This window comes from Bos indicus, chromosome 4 (genome assembly GCF_029378745.1).
Source record: "Bos indicus isolate NIAB-ARS_2022 breed Sahiwal x Tharparkar chromosome 4, NIAB-ARS_B.indTharparkar_mat_pri_1.0, whole genome shotgun sequence".
Classification (NCBI taxonomy): domain Eukaryota; kingdom Metazoa; phylum Chordata; class Mammalia; order Artiodactyla; family Bovidae; genus Bos; species Bos indicus.
The window spans coordinates 25354566-25375660 of record NC_091763.1 but is presented as its reverse complement, the minus strand read 5'-3'; the positions used below and the strand labels follow the sequence as shown (position 1 = coordinate 25375660).

The 21095-nt window shown below is 38.8% G+C and overlaps 1 protein-coding gene across 2 annotated transcripts in view; it reads right to left on the bottom strand.

Annotated features, from left to right (window-relative positions):
* The window catches only part of LRRC72 (leucine rich repeat containing 72), a 76838-nt gene that overhangs the window by 43454 nt on the left and 12289 nt on the right, over positions 1 to 21095 (bottom strand). For both annotated transcript variants that reach the window (XM_070787564.1, XM_070787563.1), the window contains exons 2-3: positions 15988 to 16061; positions 2084 to 2153 (exon numbers count right to left, since the gene is read on the bottom strand). In XM_070787564.1, the coding sequence (XP_070643665.1) occupies positions 2084 to 2153; positions 15988 to 16061 (144 nt within the window). The remainder of the gene's footprint in view (positions 1 to 2083; positions 2154 to 15987; positions 16062 to 21095) is intronic.

Here is a 21095-nt window from a genome sequence, read left to right as displayed (position 1 = left end):
TACAATAGTTGACAGTGTGTGCAATCCTTTCCTATGTATATAATGCATCTGTAAGTTAACTGTATGAAAATTCAGTGACTGCCAGAAGGTGGGACGGTGTCCACTACAAGAAAGCCAAAAAAATATTAAAAATCCCTAATCACACCTCTCCTTTTAGACATACTGCCAACATTTGTACATGTTCTTTCCTTCAAAGCTGAACACTGAACACCACAATGAACACACATGAAAAACAAAGATTAGTCACTTTTGCCATGCTTGATGAGTTCCATCTTTTTCTAATTGGAGGTCACACACTGTGACCCAGGATAATTTTTGGCAGACTGTTTAAAAGAGTTTTGAACCTGTATGCCCTTAAGTAGTTTGTGCACTTTCCATTTCAGTTGTTAGCTGCCTGGGCCTTGAAGGTATTTGTGCTTGTTCTCCTAGAAATTATTTCAAGCTTATGCAACTTATGCTTGCACTTAATACTAGAATAACTTTTTTCCATTTTCCACTTAATTAGTTAAAAAAACAGACAAATTGCAATGTAATACTGAAATACTTTCATAAACATGGCTGCTTAAAGATTCAGTGCTGTAAATCTGGACTATTGCTTGACAAGCAGACCACTACCGAAAACTCAAATTGTTATTTTTCAATCAGCTGGTGTTTGAAAGTTTAAATTTAGAATGCTAAGACTGGATCATCAATTTATAATGAACAAAATACAAGCTGTTGGAAAGTCACACTTCAGAAAGTTGAGAATGACTGACTAGCTAACTATAGTAATTGTTTTGGCTTGAATTTTAGTTCAGTCCCGCTCTTTGACTTGAAGAGAGCTTGGAGCTCCAGTCAGGCCCCACTATGGAGGAAGCGGTGGGAAGACTCTGCCAACTAACCCTGGCCTCTAAGAGCAGCTTCAAGGGCCACATTCAGTGACCTTGATGAGCATTCCTGGCAGCTGGTGACATGATGGCTTAGTGCGTGGCACTTCCTGAAGAAGCGAGATCAGCTTGGGAGGTAATCAGTCCCTCACATGGCAGGACAATGTGTGTGAGTTCTGGGGAATGCATGCAGGACCTTTGGAGGAATGTTGATCTAGGGCATTTTACAAAGGATCCTGCCCAAGAGGGCAGTTTGCCAAGGCGAGGAGATGCTCAGATGTAAGAATGACTGGGATACAAGGTTAGGGGAGGTCTGGAGTGGCCAGCAAAGAGGAATCAGAGTTGAAGAAACCTAGCAGAGGGGGTTTCTGAATAACCCAATGGGAGAAAAAAATAAACTCTGAACATTGTTAATACCAGTGGGTGCAAACTGAAAAAGAACTTTGCTTTTCCTTGGCTTTTCCACTGCCTCCGCACTTCTCCATTCCACACTAACTTGTGAAGGCTGGGGTAGAGATGCAAGGCCAGAAAACAACCAACCACATCCCCTTGCTAATGAAGAAGGCAGATGGCCATCCGCAGTGAGCCCTAGCTGAATAAGAGAGGAGAGATGGGGGATGTGTCTCATATTCATCTCCACATTCTCATTTCTGAACTGAGCCTAAGACTGTAGCTTAAAATGGACTGAAAGCTCCTGGACTACAAAAGAGAGAGAGAAAAAAAAAGTCATGAGACTGCACAAGTTTTCTTCCAGGAAACTGGGAAGCAACAGCTTACACTGAACAATTTTGAAAGAACATGGGAGGAAAAAGTAAAGCTCCCATCTGACAACATCTCACAAATTGACCTATTCAATATGCATGTGTGCAAAGTCGCCTCAATTGTTTCTGGCTGTTTGCGACCCTGGGGACGGTAGCCCGCCAGGCTCCTCTGTCCATGAGGATTTTCCAGCCAAGAATACTGGAGTGGTAGCCATGCCCTCCTCCAGGGGATCTTCCCAGCCCAGGGATCAAACCCACGTTTCTTAAGTCTTCAGTGTTGGCAGGCACATTCTCTACCACTGGCCCTATACCACTTTGTATATACATATAGTTTCTTACCTATATTAAAATTAGGAGTATAAAATATTAATACTTTTAATGACCAGTTCTATTAAAACATGAAATTAAGATTGTAGTTTAATCATACAACCATGTAAAAATCAAATATCACACTACCTTGTTATGATGTAGCCATAAGTATTTTAATTTTTTAAACCTAGAAAGATCAATGACCTCTGTCAGCTCCCTAGAAAGGAAAAGAGAAAGTGAGTATTAGCAACAATTAATTTATTCATGTCTAAAGTTGCTTATATAGTATGACATGGGGAGAATAGAAAAGCCCGCTTTCTGTCCTTTCAAAATTATTGGCACGTTTATACAGGCTAATTTCCTACATTCCACCTTTAAAACTTCATTCTTGGATTAAGATTTTTGTTAGCCAGTTAAAGCAAATACTAAAAGGAGGAAATTTATCACATTAGTAGAATTTATACCTCATTATGACTGAATTTATTGGGACTTTCATTTTATTTTTTTTATATATTTTATTTTATTTTTTAGCTTTACAATATTGTATTGGTTTTGCCATAGATCAACATGAATTTGCCACAGGTATACACGTGTTCCCCATCTTGAACCCTCCTCCCTCCCCGTACCATCCCTCTGGGTCGTCCCAGTGCACCAGCCCTAAGCATCCAGTATCGTGCATCGAACCTGGACTGGCAACTCGTTTCATATATGATATTATACATGTTTCAATGCCATTCTCCCAGATCACCCCACCCTCTCCCTCTCCCATGAGTCCAGAAGACTGTTCTATTTTAAAAGACGTCACTGAGGAGAGGCCAGAGGAACAAAAGTAAGAGCAGAAGACACCAGACTTAAGGTCAATGTGGGAAACAGCATCAGCTCCTGCTTCAACGCTGCCTACATGGTCTTTAGTTTGAGGTTGTCCAGATCTTGGCCAAACTGGATTTAAGACATGGAAACTGCAGGACCCAAAGAGGCAGAGAGTGAGTGAAGTGTTTTATTCTCCCATCGTTGATTATCATATGTGTCTGTGCTAAGTCACTTCAGTCATGTCCAACTCTTGTGATCTCATGGACTGTAGCCCACCAGGCTTCTCTGTCCATGGGATTCTTTACCACTGAGTCACCAGAGAAGTCCATAATTTTTAATTATGTTCACTCTCTTATCTGTAGACACAATTTACCTATTTGCTAGTTGATAAGTTTCTTGGTGAATCTTTTGAAAATAAGTTGCAGACATGACTCCAGGGCTCTGATTCATAAATACTTCAGCACACACATCCCTCAAATAAGGACAGTCTCCTGCTTAACCACCATACCAATATCAAACCTAAGAAAATTAAAATTGAATTCAATGATATCATCTAATACACTGCTATTCATATTCAAATTGTTCCTGTTGTCCCTACATTTCTTTTATAGATTTTTTGCTTGTTTAAACCCAGAATTGCATCAACATTGATGCACTGGTATAACCCATTTTCAGTTGGTATAACCCATTGTTTGTTGTTTAGTTGCTAAGTTGTGTCTGACTCTTTGTGATCCCATGGACTGCAGCATGCCAGGCTTCCCTGTCCTTCACTATCTCCCAGAGTCTGCTCAGATTCATGGCCATTGAGTTGGTGATGCCATCCAATTATCTCATCTTCTGCCTCCACCCCTTTTCCTCCTGCCCTCAATCTTTCCCAGCATCAGGGTCTTTTCCAACAAGTTGGCTTTTCCCATCAGGTGGCCAAAGTATTGGAGCTTCAGCTTCAGTATCAGTCTTTCCAATGAATATTCAGGGTTGATTTCCTTTAGGATTGACTGGTTTGATCTCCTTCCAGTGAATATTCAGGGAAGTCCAGGTGACTCTCATGAGTCTCACAATATGAAGGCATCAATTCTTTGGCACTCAGCCTTCTTTATCATCCAACTCTCACATCCATACATGACTACTAGATAAACTATAGCTTTCACTATACAGACCTTTTTTTGGCAAAGCCATCTCTTGCTTTTTAATATGCTATCTAACTTGGTCATAACTTTTCTTCCATGGAGCAAGTGTCTTTTAAGTTCATGGCTACAGTCACCATCTGCAGTGATTTTGGAGCCCAAGAAAATAAAATCTGTCACTCTTTTCACTTTTTCCCCATCTATTTGCCATGAAGTGATGGCACTGGATGTCATGATTTTAGTTTTTTGAATGTTGAGTTTTAAGCCAGATATTTCACTCTCCTCTTTCACCCTCATAAGAGGTTCTTTAGTTCCTCTTCATTTTCTGCCATTAGAATGGTATCATCTGCGTATCTGAAGTTGTTGATATTTCTCCCAGCAATCTTAATTCCAGCCTGTGGTTCATTCAGCACAGTACTTTGCATGATATACTCTGTATAATTCATTAGTCTTCCTAAATTAAAAATAGTCACCTTCTCTCCTTTATTGCCTTCAAACGTTTACTTTCTGAAGAGTCCAGGACAGTTGTCTGATAGAATTTCTCACATTCTTGATTGGTCTGATTGCTACCTCATGATTAAATTTAAGGTAGATCATTTTTTAACTACAACAGTGGTAATTACTACACATCAGGAGGCAAAATGATGCCACTTTGTCCCACTCTTTGTGAAGGTTGTGTGTTTGTGCTCAGTCACCAAGTCGTGATTAACACTTTGCAACCCCATGGACTGTAGCCCTACAGGCTCCTTTCTCCAAGGGAGTCTCCAGGTAAGAATACTGGAGTGGGCTGCCATGCCCACCTCCAAGGGATCTTCCTGACCCAGGGATCTCTTATGTCTCCTGCATTGGCAGGCAGATTCTTTACCACTGAGCCACCTGTTCACCCTATTGGTGAAGCTAAGTTCAGTGATTTGGCTAAGGCTGTATTTTCCAGTTCTCTTCATTGTGAAAGTATTTACATATTTTATCATTGAAAAGCAATATCTGGGGCAAAATTCTGAGTGATTTGACACTGGACATACTGCAAAATGATCACCAGATGAAATCCAGTTGCTTAAACCATACAAAGTTAATACAATATTATTAACTGTATTCTCATACATTCCATGCCCAACAAGTTTGTACCTCTTGATCAAGTTCACCTGTTTCATGCCCTTCCTCCAAATCCCTCTCCCCTCTGGTAACTGCCAACCTGCAGAGAACAGATTGGTAGTTCTCAATAACTATTTATTCAATGGCTTTAGCTTTGATTAATAATATTGACCTGAATCAGTATGTTTGGGATTATGAAATGGTAATGTTTCTAATCCTCTCATTCTTTTTACATTTATTAGCTGGTACTTGGTAAAAAAAAGATCTGCTTCTCCCCTTTCTTTCTCTCATTCCTTCTCATCTTCATCCTTCTCAGATTTGAAGAGTTTTTCTTAATCTTTTATCAATTAAAAAAAATTATTCTCAGGTTATCCCAAACAGAAGGCTTTTCAAGTAGACCACCTTGTCCTTTTGACAGGTGCCATTAGTCTTCAAGAACTTCCCTGACACAACAAAATATTCTGGGTTCTTTCAAAGCAACTTGTAATATATTCGTATACATAATGCATTCTCCTCTTTCACTGAAGATGTGCAGCTAATTTTGGACACTGACACACTTATTGCACTGGACAACAAGGCTGGTACGTCGGCTCCACTATTTTTTCTGTGAAAAATAAAGCAGCCACTACATGGTAGCAGAGAAACTCAAGCCCCATTTAGAGTGTTTCTACAAGGATTCCCAGAAAAGTTATTTTCATATATTAATGCTATAAAATATCAACTTTGTCACATCACTGTCAAATTAATTTTCTTGTAATAGTTGTACTTACACTCTGCTATAGATAATATAATAAAATGGCTCACTTTTGAGGAGAATTTAGCTTAAGTCAGAACGGTTTATTTTGCATATAAATTTGTCCTAAATTAATAACAGGTTATTACATTTTAAAGTGAGGCTAGTGGAATCCTAGGGACAGGGGAGCCTGATGGGCTGCCGTCTATGGGGTCGCACAGAGTTGGATACGACTGAAGCGACTTAGCAGCAGCAGCAGCAGCAGCAGTGGAAGACAATGATACAAACTCTACTACTGGAGGCGGTCCTAAGATGGCAGAGGAATAGGACGGGGAGACCACTTTCTCCCCTCCAAATTCATCAAAAGAACATTTGAGCACTGAGTAAATTCCACAAAACAACTTCTGAATGCTGGCAGAGGACATCAGGCACCCAGAAAAGCAGCCTATTGTCTTCAAAAGGAGGTAGGAAAAAGTATAAAAGACAAAAAGAGAGACAAAAGAGGTAGGGACAGAGCTCCTGGGAAGGGAGTCTTAAAAAAGAGAGAAGTTTCCACCAGGAAACACTCTCACTGATGAGTCTGTGGTGAGCCTTGGAACCACAGAGGGCAACATAATTGGGAGGAAAAATAAATAATTAAAACCCACAGATTACCTGCCCAACGGTAACTCCCCAGCGGAGAAGCAGCGCAGACGCCTGCATCCGCCACTACCAAGTTGGGGCTGGGCAGGGAGGCGTGGGCTGCTTTGCTTAGAGTAAGGACAGGGCCTGAATGCCCCAAGGGCAATCTGAGGGAACTAACTTGGGCTAGCAAACCAGACTGTGGGATAGCTACCATGCGAAAAGCCCTAACCTAAGAAGGCAATGGCATCCCACTCCATCAGCAAGACACCGTCAGGCCCTCCCACAGAAAAAAAGACTGAGCAGAGCTAGCTGGCTGCAGTCCGGCCCATCCCCCACCAGAGACAGGCAGGCGAGGGCAGCCAGAGCCAGAAAGGGGCAATCGCAGCCCCAGAGAGGCATTATCTACCAAGCTGTAAGCAGGTTTCGTCGCTAACCAAGACTTCTTGGGATTCTGGACGGTCAGCATCCACCTGAGAAGGTGCGCCCGTTGTACACCCAGAAAACCAATTGGCAGGGACAGGGGAGGCACTAAGTCACAGCGACTGTGCTCGCCAAACATCTGGTCACCCGAGCTGCTCGGATCTGGGAAGGGCACAAAACGCAGGCCCAACCCAGTCTGCGCCTCTGAGGACTACCCGAGTACCTAAAACTGAGCGGCTTAGACCTGGGAGGTGCATGCAGCCCAGGGCCGGCCTTGGAGGGTTGCTGGTGGAGCAACCTAGAGCCTGAACAGTGTGGGCAGGGAGGGCACATGCACCATGAGCGGGGGCAGGCCCAGTGTGGCTGAGACACTGCGAACACACGCCAGTGTTATTTGTTTGCAGGGTCCCTCCCTCCCCACAGCGCAACTGAACTGCTGCTGCTGCTGCTAAGTCGCTTCAGTCATGTCCGACTCTGTGGGACCCCATAGACGGCGGCCCACCAGGCTCCCCCATCCCTGGGATTCTCCAGGCAAGAACACTGGAGTGAGTTGCCATTTCCTTCTCCAATGCGTGAAAGGGAAAAGTGAAAGTGAAGTCGCTCTGTCGTGTCCAACTCTTCGTGACCCCATGGTCTGCAGCCTACCAGGCTCCTCCATCCATGCGATTTTCCAGGCAAGGGTACTGGAGTGGGGTGTCTTTGTGAGCCTAAAAAAGTGTCCACCACCGCCCCCTTGTGTCAGGGCGGAAATTAGACACTGAAGAGACCAGCAAACAGAAGCAGCTAAAACAGAGGGAACCTCCTTGGAAGTGACAGGTGCTACAGATTAAAACCCTGTAGTTAGTACCGACTGCATAGGAAGGGGCCTATAGATCTTGAGAAATATAAGCCAGATCAAGGAAATATCCAAAAATGAACTGACTCCACACTGCCCACAACACCACCAGAGCAAGTCCTGGATATATTTTTACTATTTTTACTAGTATTCTTTAATTAAAAAAAATTTTTTTTTTAATTTTAAGTCCTTTATTATGCCTATAATTTTCATTTTTATAACCTACTATTACTTTGCAAAAAAAAAAAGAGACCCTATTTTTAAAGCAAACTTCATATATATATATATTTTTTTTTTTAAATAATTTTTGTGATTTTTTTTCTTTTTTGTTAATATTGTATTTTTGAAAATCCAACTTCTACTCTAGACTTTTAATCTTTGCTTTTTGGTATTTGTTATCAATTTTGTACCTTTAAGAACCCAATCTTCAGTACCCATTTTTACTGGGAACAAGATTACTGGCTTGACCGCTCTCTCCCCCTTTGGACTCTCCTTTTTCTCCACCAGGTCGCCTCTATATGCTCCCTCCCCCTTCTCTTCTCTACCCAACTCTGTGAATCTCTTTGTGTGTTCCAGACTGTGGAGAACACTTAGGGAACTGATTACTGGCTGGATCTGTCTCCCTCATTTTGATTCCCCCCCCCTTTATCCTCCTGGCCACCTCTGTCTCCTTCCTCCCTCTTCTCTTCTCTGTATAACTCCGTGAACTCTCTGAGTGGTCTAAACTGTGGAGCGCACATAAGGAAGTGATTACTGGCTAGCTTGCTCTCTTCTCTTTTGATTCCACCTCATCTCATCCTGGTCACCTCTATCTCCCGCCTCCCTCTTCTCTTCTCCATGTAGCTCTGTGAACCTCTCTGGGTGTCCCTCACTGTGGAGAAACTTTTCATCTTTAACCTAGAGGTTTTATCAGTGGTGCTGTATAGATGGAGAAGCCTTGAGGCTACTGTAAAAATAAGACTGAAAACCAGAAGCAGGAGGCTTAAGTCCAAATTCTGAGAACACCAGAGAACTCCTGACTCCAGGGAACATTAATTGACAGGAGCTCATCAAACATCTCCATACCTACACTGAATCCAAGCACCCCCAAGGGCCAAAAAGTTCCAGAGCAAGACATACCATGCAAATTCTCCAGCAACACAGGAACACAGCCCTCAGCTTCAATATACAGGCTGCCCAAAGTCACTCCAAAACCATTGACATCTCATAACTCATTACTGGACACTTCATTGCACTCCAGAGAGAAGAAATCCAGCTCCACCCACCAGAACACCGACATAAGCTTCCCTAACCAGGAAACCTTGACAAGCCACCCATAAAACCCCACCCACAGCAAGGAAACTCCACAATAAAGAGAACTCCACAAACTGCCAGAATACAGAAAGGCCACCCCAAACACAGAAATATAAACAAGATGAAGAGACAGAGGAATACCCAGCAGGTAAAGGAACAGGATAAATGCCCACCAAACGAAACAAAAGAGGAAGAGATAGGGAATCTACTTGATAAAGAATTCAGAATAATGATAGTGAAAATGATCCAAAATCTTGAAATCAAAATGGAATCACAGATAAATAATCTGGAGACAAGGATTGACAAGATGCAAGAAAGGTTTAACAAGGACCTAGAAGAAATAAAAAAGAGTCAATATATAATGAATAATGCAATAATTGAGATCAAAAACACTCTGGAGGGAACAAATAGTAGACTAACGGAGGCAGAAGATAGGATTAGTGAGGTAGAAGATAGAATGGTAGAAATAAATGAATCAGAGAGGAAAAAAGAAAAACAAATAAAAAGAAATGAGGACAATCTCAGAGACCTCTGGGACAATGTTAAACACCCTAACATTCGAATCATAGGAGTCCCAGAAGAAGAAGACAAAAAGAAAGACCATGAGAAAATACTTGAGGAGATAATAGTTGAAAACTTCCCTAAAATGGGGAAGGAAATAATCACCCAAGTCCAAGAAACCCAGAGAATCCCAAATAAGATAAACCCAAGGCAAAACACCACAAGGCACATATTAATCAAATTAACAAAGATCAAACACAAAGAACAAAGATAAAAAGCAGCAAGGGAAAAACAACAAATAACACACAAGGGGATTCCCATAAAGAAAACAGCTGATCTTTCAATAGAAACTCTTCAGGCCAGGAGAGAATGGCAGGACATACTTAAAGTGATGAAAGAAAATAACCTACAGCCCAGATTACTGTATCCAGCAAGGATCTCATTCAAATATGAAGGAGAAATCAAAGGTTTTACAGACAAGCAAAAGCTGAGAGAATTCAGCACCACCAAATCAGCTCTCCAACAAATGCTGAAGGATCTTCTCTAGATAGGAAACACAAAAAGGGTGTATAAGCTCGAACCCAAAATAATAAAGAAAATGGCAACGGGATCATACTTATCAATAATTACCTTAAACATAAATGGGTTGAATGCCCCAACTAAAAGACTGGCTGAATGGATACAAAAATAATATCCCTATATATGTTGTCTACAACAGACCCACCTCAAAACAAGGGACACATACAGACTGAAAGTGAAAGGCTGGGAAAAGATATTTGATGCAAATAGAGACCAAAAGAAAGCAGGAGTAGCAATACTCATATCAGATAAAATAGACTTTAAAACAAAGGCTGTGAAAAGAGACAAAGAAGGACACTACATAATGATCAAAGGATCAATCCAAGAAGAAGACATAACAATTATAAATATTATGCACCCAACATAGGAGCACCGCAATATGTAAGACAAATGCTAACAAGTATGAAAGAGGAAATTAACAATAACACAATAATAGTGGGAGACTTTAATGCTCCACCCACACCTATGGATAGATCAACAAAACAGAAAATTGACAAGGAAACACAAACTTTAAATGATACAATAGACCAGTTAGACCTAATTGATTTCAATAGGACATTTCACCCCAAAACAATGAATTTCACCTTTTTCTCAAGTGCACATGGAACCTTCTCCAGGATAGATCACATCCTGGGCCATAAATCTAGGCTTGGTAAATTCGAAAAACTTGAAATCATGCCAAGCATCTTTTCTGACCATAATGCAGTAAGATTAGATCTCAATTACAGGAGAAAAGCTATTAAAAATTCCAACATATGGAGGCTGAACAACACGCTGCTGAATAACCAACAAATCACAGAAGAAATCAAGAAAGAAATCAAAATTTGCATAGAAATGAATGAAAATGAAAACACAACAACCCAAAACCTGTGGGACACTGTAAAAGCAGTGCTAAGGGGAAGGTTCATAGCAATACAGGCATACCTCAAGAAACAAGAAAAAAGTCAAATAAACTAACTCTACACCTAAAGCAACTAGAAAAGGAAGAAATGAAGAATCCCAGGGTTAGTAGAAGGAAAGAAATCTTAAAAATTAGGGCAGAAATAAATGCAAAAGAAACAAAAGAGACTATAGCAAAAATTAACAAAGCTCGTTCTTTGACAAGATAAATGCAATTGACAAACCATTATCCAGACTCATCAAGAAACAAAGGGAGAAAAATCAAATCAATAAAATTAGAAATGAAAATGGAGAGATCACAACAGACAACACAGAAATACAAAGGAAAATAAGAGACTACTATCAGCAATTATAGGCCAATAAAATGGACAACTTGGAAGAAATGGACAAATTCTTAGAAGAGTACAACTTTCCAAAACTGAACCAAACCAGGAAGAAATAGAAAATCTTAACAGACCCATCACAAGCACGGAAATTGAAACTGTCATCAGAAATCTTCCAGCAAACAAAAGCCCAGGTCCAGACGGCTTCACAGCTGAATTCTACCAAAAATTTAGAGAAGAGCTAACACCTAGTCTACTCAGACTCTTCCAGAAAATTGCAGAGGAAGGTAAACTTCCAAACTCATTCTATGAGGCCACCATCACCCTAATACCAAAACCTGACAAAGATGCCACAAAAAAAGAAAACTACAGGCCAATATCACTGATGAACATAGATGCAAAAATCCTTAACACAATTCTAGCAATCAGAATCCAACAACACATTAAAAAGATCATACATCATGACCAAGTGGGGTTTATCCCAGGGATGCAAGGATTCTTCAATATCCACAAATCAATCAATGTAATACACCATATTAACAAATTGAAAAATAAAAGCCATATGATTATCTCAATAGATGCAGAGAAAGCCTTTGACACAATTCAACATCCATTTATGATAAAAACTCTCCAGAAGGCAGGCATAGAAGGAACATATGGCTGGATGGCATCACTGAGTCGATGGACATGAGTCTGAGTGAACTCCGGGAGTTGGTGATGGACAGGGAGGCCTGGCATGCTGCGATTCATGGGGTCGCAAAGAGTCAGACACGACTGAGCGACTGATCTGATCTGATATATGACCAACCCACAGCAAACATTATCCTCAATGGTCAAAAATTGAAAGCATTTCCCCTAAAGTCAGGAACAAGACAAAGGTGCCCGCTCTCACCACTACTATTCAACATAGTTTTGGAAGTTTTGGCCACAGCAATCAGAGCAGAAAAAGAAATAAAAGGAATCCAAATTGGAAAAGAAGAAGTAAAACTCTCACTGTGTGCAGATGACATGATCCTCTACATAGAAAACCCTAAAGACTCCACCAGAAAATCACTAGAGCTAATCGATGAATATAATAAAGTTGCAGGATATAAAATCAACACACAGAAATCCCTTGCATTCCTATATGCTAATAATGAGAAAATAGAAAGAGAAATTAAGGAAACAATTCCATTCACCATTGCAATGAAAAAAATAAAATACTTAGGAATATATATACCTAAAAAAAAAAAAAGGAATATATCTACCTAAAGAAACAAAAGCCCTATATATAGAAAACTATAAAACACTGGTGAAAGAAATCAAAGAGGACACTAATAGATGGAGAAATATACCGCGTTCATGGATCAGAAGAATCAATATAGTGAAAATGAGTATACTACCCAAAGCAATCTATAGATTCAATGCAATCCCTATCAAGCTACCAATGGTATTTTTCACAGAGCTAAAACAAATAATTTCACAATTTGTATGGAAATACAAAAAACCTCGAATAGCCAAAAGAAATGTTGAGAAAGAAGAATGGAACTGGAGGAATCAATCTGCCTGATTTCAGGCTCTACTACAAAGCCACAGTCATCAAGACAGTATGGTACTGGCACAAAGACAGAAATATAGATCAATGAAACAAAGTAGAAAGTCCAGAGATAATCCATGCACCTATGGACACCTTATCTTTGACAAAGGAGGCAAGAATATACAATGGAGAAAAGACAATCTCTTTAACAAGTGGTGCTGGGAAAACTGGTCAACCACTTGTAAAAGAATGAAACTAGAACACTTTTTAACACCATACACAAAAATAAACTCAAAATGGATTAAAGATCTAAACATAAGACTAGAAACTATAAAACTCTTAGAGGAGAACATAGGCAAAACACTCTCCAACATAAATCACAGCAGGATCCTCTATGACCCACCTCCCAGAATATTGGAAATAAAAGCAAAAATAAACAAATGGGACCTAATTAAAATTAAAAACTTCTGTACAACAAAGGAAACTACAAGCAAGGTGAAAAGACAGCCTTCAGAATGGGAGAAAATAATAGCAGATGAAGCAATTGACTAAGAATTAATCTCAAAAATATACAAGCAACTCCTACAGCTCAGTTCCAGAAAAATAAATGACCCAATCAAAAAATGGGCCAAAGAACTAAACAGACATTTCTCTAAAGAAGACATACAGATGGCTAACAAACACATGAAACGATGTTCAACATCACTCATTATCAGAGAAATGCAAATCAAAACCACAATGAGATACCATTTCACACCAGTCAGAATGGCTGCTATCCAAAAGTCTACAAGCAATAAATGCTGGAGAGGGTGTGGAGAAATGGGAACCCTCTTACACTGCTAGTGGGAATGCAAACTAGTACAGCCACTATGGAGAACAGTGTGGAGATTCCTTAAAAAACTGGAAATAGAACTACCATATGACCCAGCAATCCCACTGCTGGGCATACACACTGAGGAAACCAGAATTGAAAGAGACATGTGTACCCCAATGTTCATCACAGCACTGTTTGTAATAGCCAGGACATGGAAGCAACCTAGATGTCCATCAGCAGATGAATGGATAAGAAAGCTGTGGTACATATACACAGTGGAGTATTCAGTTAAGTTCAGTTCAGTTCAGTTGCTCAGTTGTGTCCGACTCTTTGCGACCCCCATGAATCTCGGCAACTCAGCCATTAAAAAGAATAGATTTGAATCAGTTCTAATGAGGTGGATGAAACTGGAGCCTATTATACAGAGTGAAGTAAGTCAGAAAGAAAAATACCAATACAGTATACTAACGCATATATATGGAATTTAGAATGATGGTAACAATAACCCTGTAAGCGAGACAGCAAAAGAGACACAGATGTATAGAACAGTCTTTTGGACTCTATGGGAGAGGGCAAGGGTGGGATGATTTGGGAGAATGGCAGTGAAACATGTATAATATCATATGTGAAACAAATCACCAGTCCAGGTTTGATGCATGATACAGGATGCTCGGGGCTGGTGCACTGGGATGACCCAGAAGGATGGGATGGGAGGGAGATGGGAGGGGGGTTCAGAATGGGGAACACATGTACACCTGTGGTGGATTCATGTTGATGTATGGAAAAACCAATACAATATTTTAAAGTAAAGAAAAATTTTTAAAAAAAGAAAGAAATTCGACTACTATTGATGACAATGACTCATGCTGACAATGATACATTAACTCTGTTGTTACAGTATATGTTCTCCATGATTTCTCAAGGAAACATTGATATGATCCTTTCCATTTTCCAAGGGCAACAAAGACTTAGGCAAATAACCTAATTTAACCAGTTTATTGGCATCTGGACTGTGAAACATTTTTTGTACCTAGATGTATTAAATGATAACTTAGTATTCTGAGGATATAAAATGTATTATCCTTGAATTGAGAAGACCACTAATTATCCACTGTCAGAAAATCAATATTTCCTTTTTGCTACTGTTTTAAAGCATTTCTTATTGTTATCTACTTATCCTAATGATCAATAGTATACAGTTGTTAAAATCATGAAAGGCTTAGAGATGCAATCTTTTGAAGACAAAAAAATATTTATTGTTATTGTAAAACAAACTGGTCTATAGAGAGGATCAAAGTATGACCTTAAGTTTGTCAGAATTGCCTATCATACTTGCTCCATTCTAAAAAGTTTATTTTTTAAAATCTTAAATTTATTAGCTATTTATTCTCTTACCACCAAGAGATTCAGGGTCATTACAAAGATAACTATTATTCATGGCACTAATGAACTAAAACATATTAATATTTATCAAAATAAATATGTTTATTAATAAAGGATTTCCTCAAATCACCAGGGAAAAAGTGATTAACTTCATTGATAAAGTAGGACATTTTCTTTAAAAAGTAGCTAAATTCTGAATATTAAGTACAAGTAGAAATATGATAAGCCTCTTTTCTACATAGGCATCACTGGTGCAGTAGTAAAACCTGTGCTGTCAGCATCCAATTGAACACATACTCTGTCTTCCACCTGGGCTCTACCTCAGGCACTGTGACTTGCTCTGAAGAAGAAGTTGGGAGCCGCGTTAGGCATTACCGACAGACTCACTTTGCCGCCTGCCACGTTGAGAAGTTAGAGTGGAATGAAAGGAAATTGTAACATAAGGCAGAAGTTTTCCTACTTACCAGTAAAGTTAGTATGAAGGTTATTGGGTAGTGGTTATAGTATAATAGGGGCTATCATTTCAGTACAGTGCTATAACGAGTCATTATCCTTTAATCACAGTAGTAATATTAACTGCACTAATGCTGATTGTTTACTGTGTACCAGACCCTTCCCTACTCTCAACTAACTCACTTAATCTTCACAATGACCCTGTGAAACAGGTAGTACTGTTATATGTAGGCAATAGGTTTGCCAGATAAAATACAGGATCCACAGTTACATGTGCATTTCAGAGAAACAACAAATGTCCCAATGTGATGTGGGGCATATTTATGCTAAAAGACTTATATTCATTTGTTTCTCTGAAATGCACATGTAACTGGTATTCTAAATTTATATTGGCTAAATTGACAGCCCTAATAGGTTTACGACATGCCCAGGATCATCTAGTTGGAAGAGACAGAACTGGGATTCCAACTCAGCCTGACTCCATAATCTTTGTTTTTATCCATTTCAGGATCCTGCCTCTCCAATAGAGACTGTGAATGCCAAAAACCATGTGAAAGCCAGTCCACACAAGGGGAAAACAAGGGAAGAGAACATTTGAATCTATAAAACATAACATGATGCCCTTCTCTTTCTTACATAAAGTACACTTACTTTTGAGAAAGAAACAGCTCAAAGACATCAGCATCCTTCTTGTGGCCACATATCTTTAGCTGCTCTTCAATTGCCTGATAACATATAATTAATCTGTCAAGCCACATTCCACTGAGCAAAAATACTGAGACATTTGCAGTCAATAACAATAATGTCTACAAAAAGATCAAAAGAAAGGTGAATATGGAGGCAACTACTCTAAACTGATAAATTCCAACACTACAATTCAACATTACTTAATCATTTTTGTGGTTGAATTTCATTATCCTTAATCCCGGGCACAGATGTGTAAATAAATTTTAATCAAGAGAAAAAAAATGTGCATGTGTGCTTATATACCAAAAACAAGCTTTTTATTCTCCATGAGGAAGAGTAATTTGGTCTTTAAATATCTGTAAATATTCCTTTATTTTAAGCATGAAGGACTGATGCTTTTGGTAGGATTTCCATTTTTACAGAAGACAGTGTCAAGGTTGGAGATGGAGGGAGTATAATGCACCCTATAAGTTCTCGGACAAATGAATGAATGAGTGTATGAATGTTATTTTTTTCCTCTGCAAAGAAATAGTGTCTTCATGTTTCGAAAATTACTAATATACTTGGACCATGGGAATTTTTGGTGGAGAAGAAGCAATTTTTATTCCCATAGGTTTTTTGTTTGAAAATACATATCCAACAACAGCTATTTCACTGCTTTGCTTTTTCTTCTTAAGATCCTTTACTAAATTACAAAATAACATTTATAGGCCATGTAGCCTAAGATGATATGGAAAAATTAAAGACCGTCTATAATTTGTCAATGAAGGAGTAAAGCTAACAAGACACAGCAGAAGTGGAAAGTATAATCATTGCACTTCTGGAATCTGACAAACACTGTAATTATCAGGGTCAAAGCAATCACCAAATTTCAGAAATTTCAACCTGAATTTGTTGTGGGTGGTGAGGTTATACTGTCAGGAAGTGATTTATGGATTTTTGACATTGGTTTTGTTACCTAGTAGGGGACATGAAAAAGTTAGATTTAATGGGATGAACAAGTATCTAGAGGTGAGGAAGACAGATATCCCAGGGATGGAGAACAGCTGCTAATTTATACCCCAAACTTTCTTTGTGACCCTGTTACACAAGTTGGATCTTGGGGCTTGGAGAATTTATTGGTTCAGGTGTAGGCCTTTCCATTAGGGTATTTTTTGACCATGATAAATGAGCTGAATTTGGAGTTTAGAAAAACCCATTAGACATCCACGTCTGGGTATTTTAATTTAAACATCAAAACCATCAGCTTGTACTAAACACAGTCAATCTCAGTTTTGCCAAAGTGTTTTGAATGTTAAGGCTTAGTCAAAGTATAATTAAAATTTTGCAGCTACCTTTTAAAATTGCAAGCTGGCTTCTAACTTAATCCCACAGTTTCACATCTAACACTCAGAAATACATCAGTACATACACACACAAGCAAAATGTGAATATCATTGCTCATCTCATACATATATTGTCTGTAGTTGTGAAATATGCCCAATTAATTGGAATAGGGGTTATAGTAAGATGCAACTTCACAGTAGGACATATGCAATAGCTTAAAAACAGAGAGAGATGGATATCTAGACCTAAAAAATATATCCAAAATATATTTTTAAGTAAAAATGCCATTGGCAGTATAATATTTATATATGTAACAATATTTTTGTTACTAACGACATTTATATGCACACAAAATGCACACACTCCAAACCATTAACCAGTTATTACTTGAGATTATAAGGGACTGTCACTTTTTAGGGAATTCATTTTTCAATAATGTTTGAATATTTTATGACATTAACTTAGTAATCAGAAATTAGTATACATTCTGAACATTTTACCCATGGAATGAATATTTCAGGACTTAAATTTTGAAAATAAAAAGATGAAAAAGGGAAATTTAAACTCACAATATGTAAATCACTGATGTAATTAATTATTCATTTACACAGCTCTTTATCATGGCATACTTCCTTCCAAGCAAAACTTTCATATGAATCTGGTAACACCAAAGTGTCAAAATGCCAAAGAACTCGAAAATGTGCCAAGAAGTTTCAAGTTTCAGTGAATCTGTGGTGGAACAGTTCCAGTTCCCAATCAACAAACAACTTCACTGGCAGCATATTCCTTTCATCTACAGAGACACAAGAATTCTTTCCCTGAACTGTTTTTTTTTTTTTTTTTTTTAATTGTGGTAATATATACATAATGTGGAATTTACTATTTTAACTGTACATTTTTGTGGTATTAAGTGCATTCACATTGCTGTGCAGCCATCACCACCATTCATTTTCAGAAGTTTTTCATCTATCTCAAATGAACTTCTGTACCCACTATACACTGCCTCTTCATTTCTTTCCCTCTCTCCCCTGTTCCTGACACTCACCCTTCTACTTTCAGTCTCCATAAATTTGACTACTCTAAGTACCTTATATAAATGGAAGCATGCAGCATTTCTCTCTTTGTGACTGGCTTATTTCGATTAGCATAATGTCTTCAAGAATTACCTAGTTGTAGTGTGTCAAGATTTACTTCCTTTTAAGGCTGAATAATATTCCATTGTATGTGTATACCATATTTGGTTTTTCCATTTAGCTATCAGTGGACACTGGGGTTGCTTCTACTTTTTGGCTGTTGCGAATAATGGTTCTATGAATATGGGTGTACAAATATCTGAAACCCTGTTTACACTTCATTTGAGTATATATTAATACTCAGAAGTGGAATTGCTGGATAACATGATAATTGTATGTTTAACTTTTTGAGGAATTGCCATACTATTTTTTACTATAGCTGCACACAACAGCATACTTTTACATGAACATTTCTACCAAAGTTTGTCCAAACAGATCATTCAGCTATTTATTGAACCACAAACTACTGTGGTTCAGGATGTGACTAGTTTAGTCTATGGCTAGCTAGTAAATGTAGCAATGAATCAGGTAAAATGTCTATTCCCTATAAGTAAACTTTGAATAAGAGAAGGAAGGATACACAATGTTTCAAAAGAAGGTTGCAAATGTTAAGCACTATGAGAAAAGAAAAATACCACTCTAGTGAATTCAGAGGAATAAGAAAGTACTGTCAACCTTGGGAACTTTGAGAGGATTTTAGGGCAAGACTGACAGTTGGACTCAGTCTGAATGATGAGGACAATTTAGACAAAGATTTTGATGGATGAGTGTTTTAGTCACAGGGAAGTAAGTACACAAAGGAGGAAAAGCAAGGGAAGAACGTACAAGGCATTAGGGCTGTACATTCTTTGGCTGCAGGAAAAAGGAATACAGCAAGCAACTGTGAGGGATCCATTTTAAAAGGTGAATTGGAGTCATATACTTGTGCTCACTTTGAAATTTAGGCTCAGAAGTATGTACCTACTGCTTAAAGAAAACTTTAATGGGTCAAGAACTCTAACTTAAAATCACATATTTTATGTAATATAAAATTAAATTTAATTTTGAATATATATAAATTAAATATATATACAATAAATATATATACTAACAGCATGGTGAAATCAGTGTAAGGAAGTCCAATAAAGTTCTGATTTTTCACATGACAACTATATCAATGCTTTTAAGTAATATCCAATATCAAGTTATTTTAAAATCATTTTTCCTCCTTCTCTTTTGGTTCCCTTGCTTTGTTGGGCTGTAAAAGAATGGACTTAATAACAACTGGGTAATTCATCAATGGACTCAACTCTGGGAAGTTTGCAGAGAAGTATTATAGGATTTTTAAGCAGGAGAAAAGATGTGACAAAGCATACCATATCTCATGGCTTAGGGTGCAGATTGAACTGCAGACAGGAAGCAAGGTTGCCTCTGGAAAATCAAGTCAAGATCTGATAAGCCTGCCTCAGGGACAGAAGCAAGTGAGAATGAGCAGTGAACAGGTATGACATGTGAGATACAGAGAGAATTGATGAGAACTGGCAAGTAACTGGAGGCAGAGAATAAGGGCAAGGGAAGCCACTGGTGATGATAATAATGTGATGACATGATGATGAGAAAGGTGACTGGGAGGGAAGATGCATGCAGTTGAGAAAGGGTGAAATTGAGGCACTGGTGGAAGAGGTCAAGGTGACCACCAGAAAGTTGCAAGTGGGAGAGCGAATCTCACCAGAGTGTCAGGATAGATATGTCCAGCCTGGTCGTCAGCCAGCACAGAGGAGAGAGTGGGACCCAGGGAAGATCATCCTGAAGTGTCTACATTTGGATGGAGGAGGAGAGAGCCAAGCTGCATAAGAAGATACACGAGGGATTGTTATAAAGTTATGAAGAGAAGCAAAAAGACAATGGGAGCAGGGAGGGTGGGTTTCAAGAAGGTAGAATTTGAATCTGCAATATTGTGTAGCATGGTAGAGAATATCACACAGAAAAGGTATTCAATTTGCAGAGTAATTTCAGGAATCTGAAAAGGGGGAAATGTTAGCTTTCAAATTAACTGACTGATGAAACAGGAAAATAAAAACAACACAGCACAAAACTTAGATGTAGATCGTTTTAGCATAGAGAAGAAAAAAAAGCAGCTACTTCCACTGCAGATACCTTGGGATCTAGATAAAATAGAATAACATATTTGAAAATTGTGGGACTACTACATCCTAGAAGAATGAAGACTTTATTAAGGTCTATAGAAGAAAATATCCTCACTTTGATGGTTTATCTACTATAATGATACATTCCTATACCTTCATGCAATACACATGCACCACGAGTTAGTTAGGATTTAGTGTGAAGTTTCCAATTCATTATAGAACGTTCAGCCTTGATTAATTATCATAGCTCCAAGCCTTTCTAGATAAGTGTGAGAACACGAGAACACCTTGTTAGGTCCTAAATGGCACAACACAGTTGTGACTTTTTTCATTTCCCACTCAAGGATTCTTTTAGTCATTATCTAAACTGTCCTCAGGAGAAGGCAATGGCACCCCACTCCAGTACTCTTGCCTGGAAAATCCCATGGATGGACGAGCCTGGTGGGCTGCAGTCCATGGGGTCGCTAAGAGTCGGACATGACTGAGCGACTTCACGTTCACTCTTCACTTTCATGCATTGGAGAAGGAAATGGCAAGCCATTCCAGT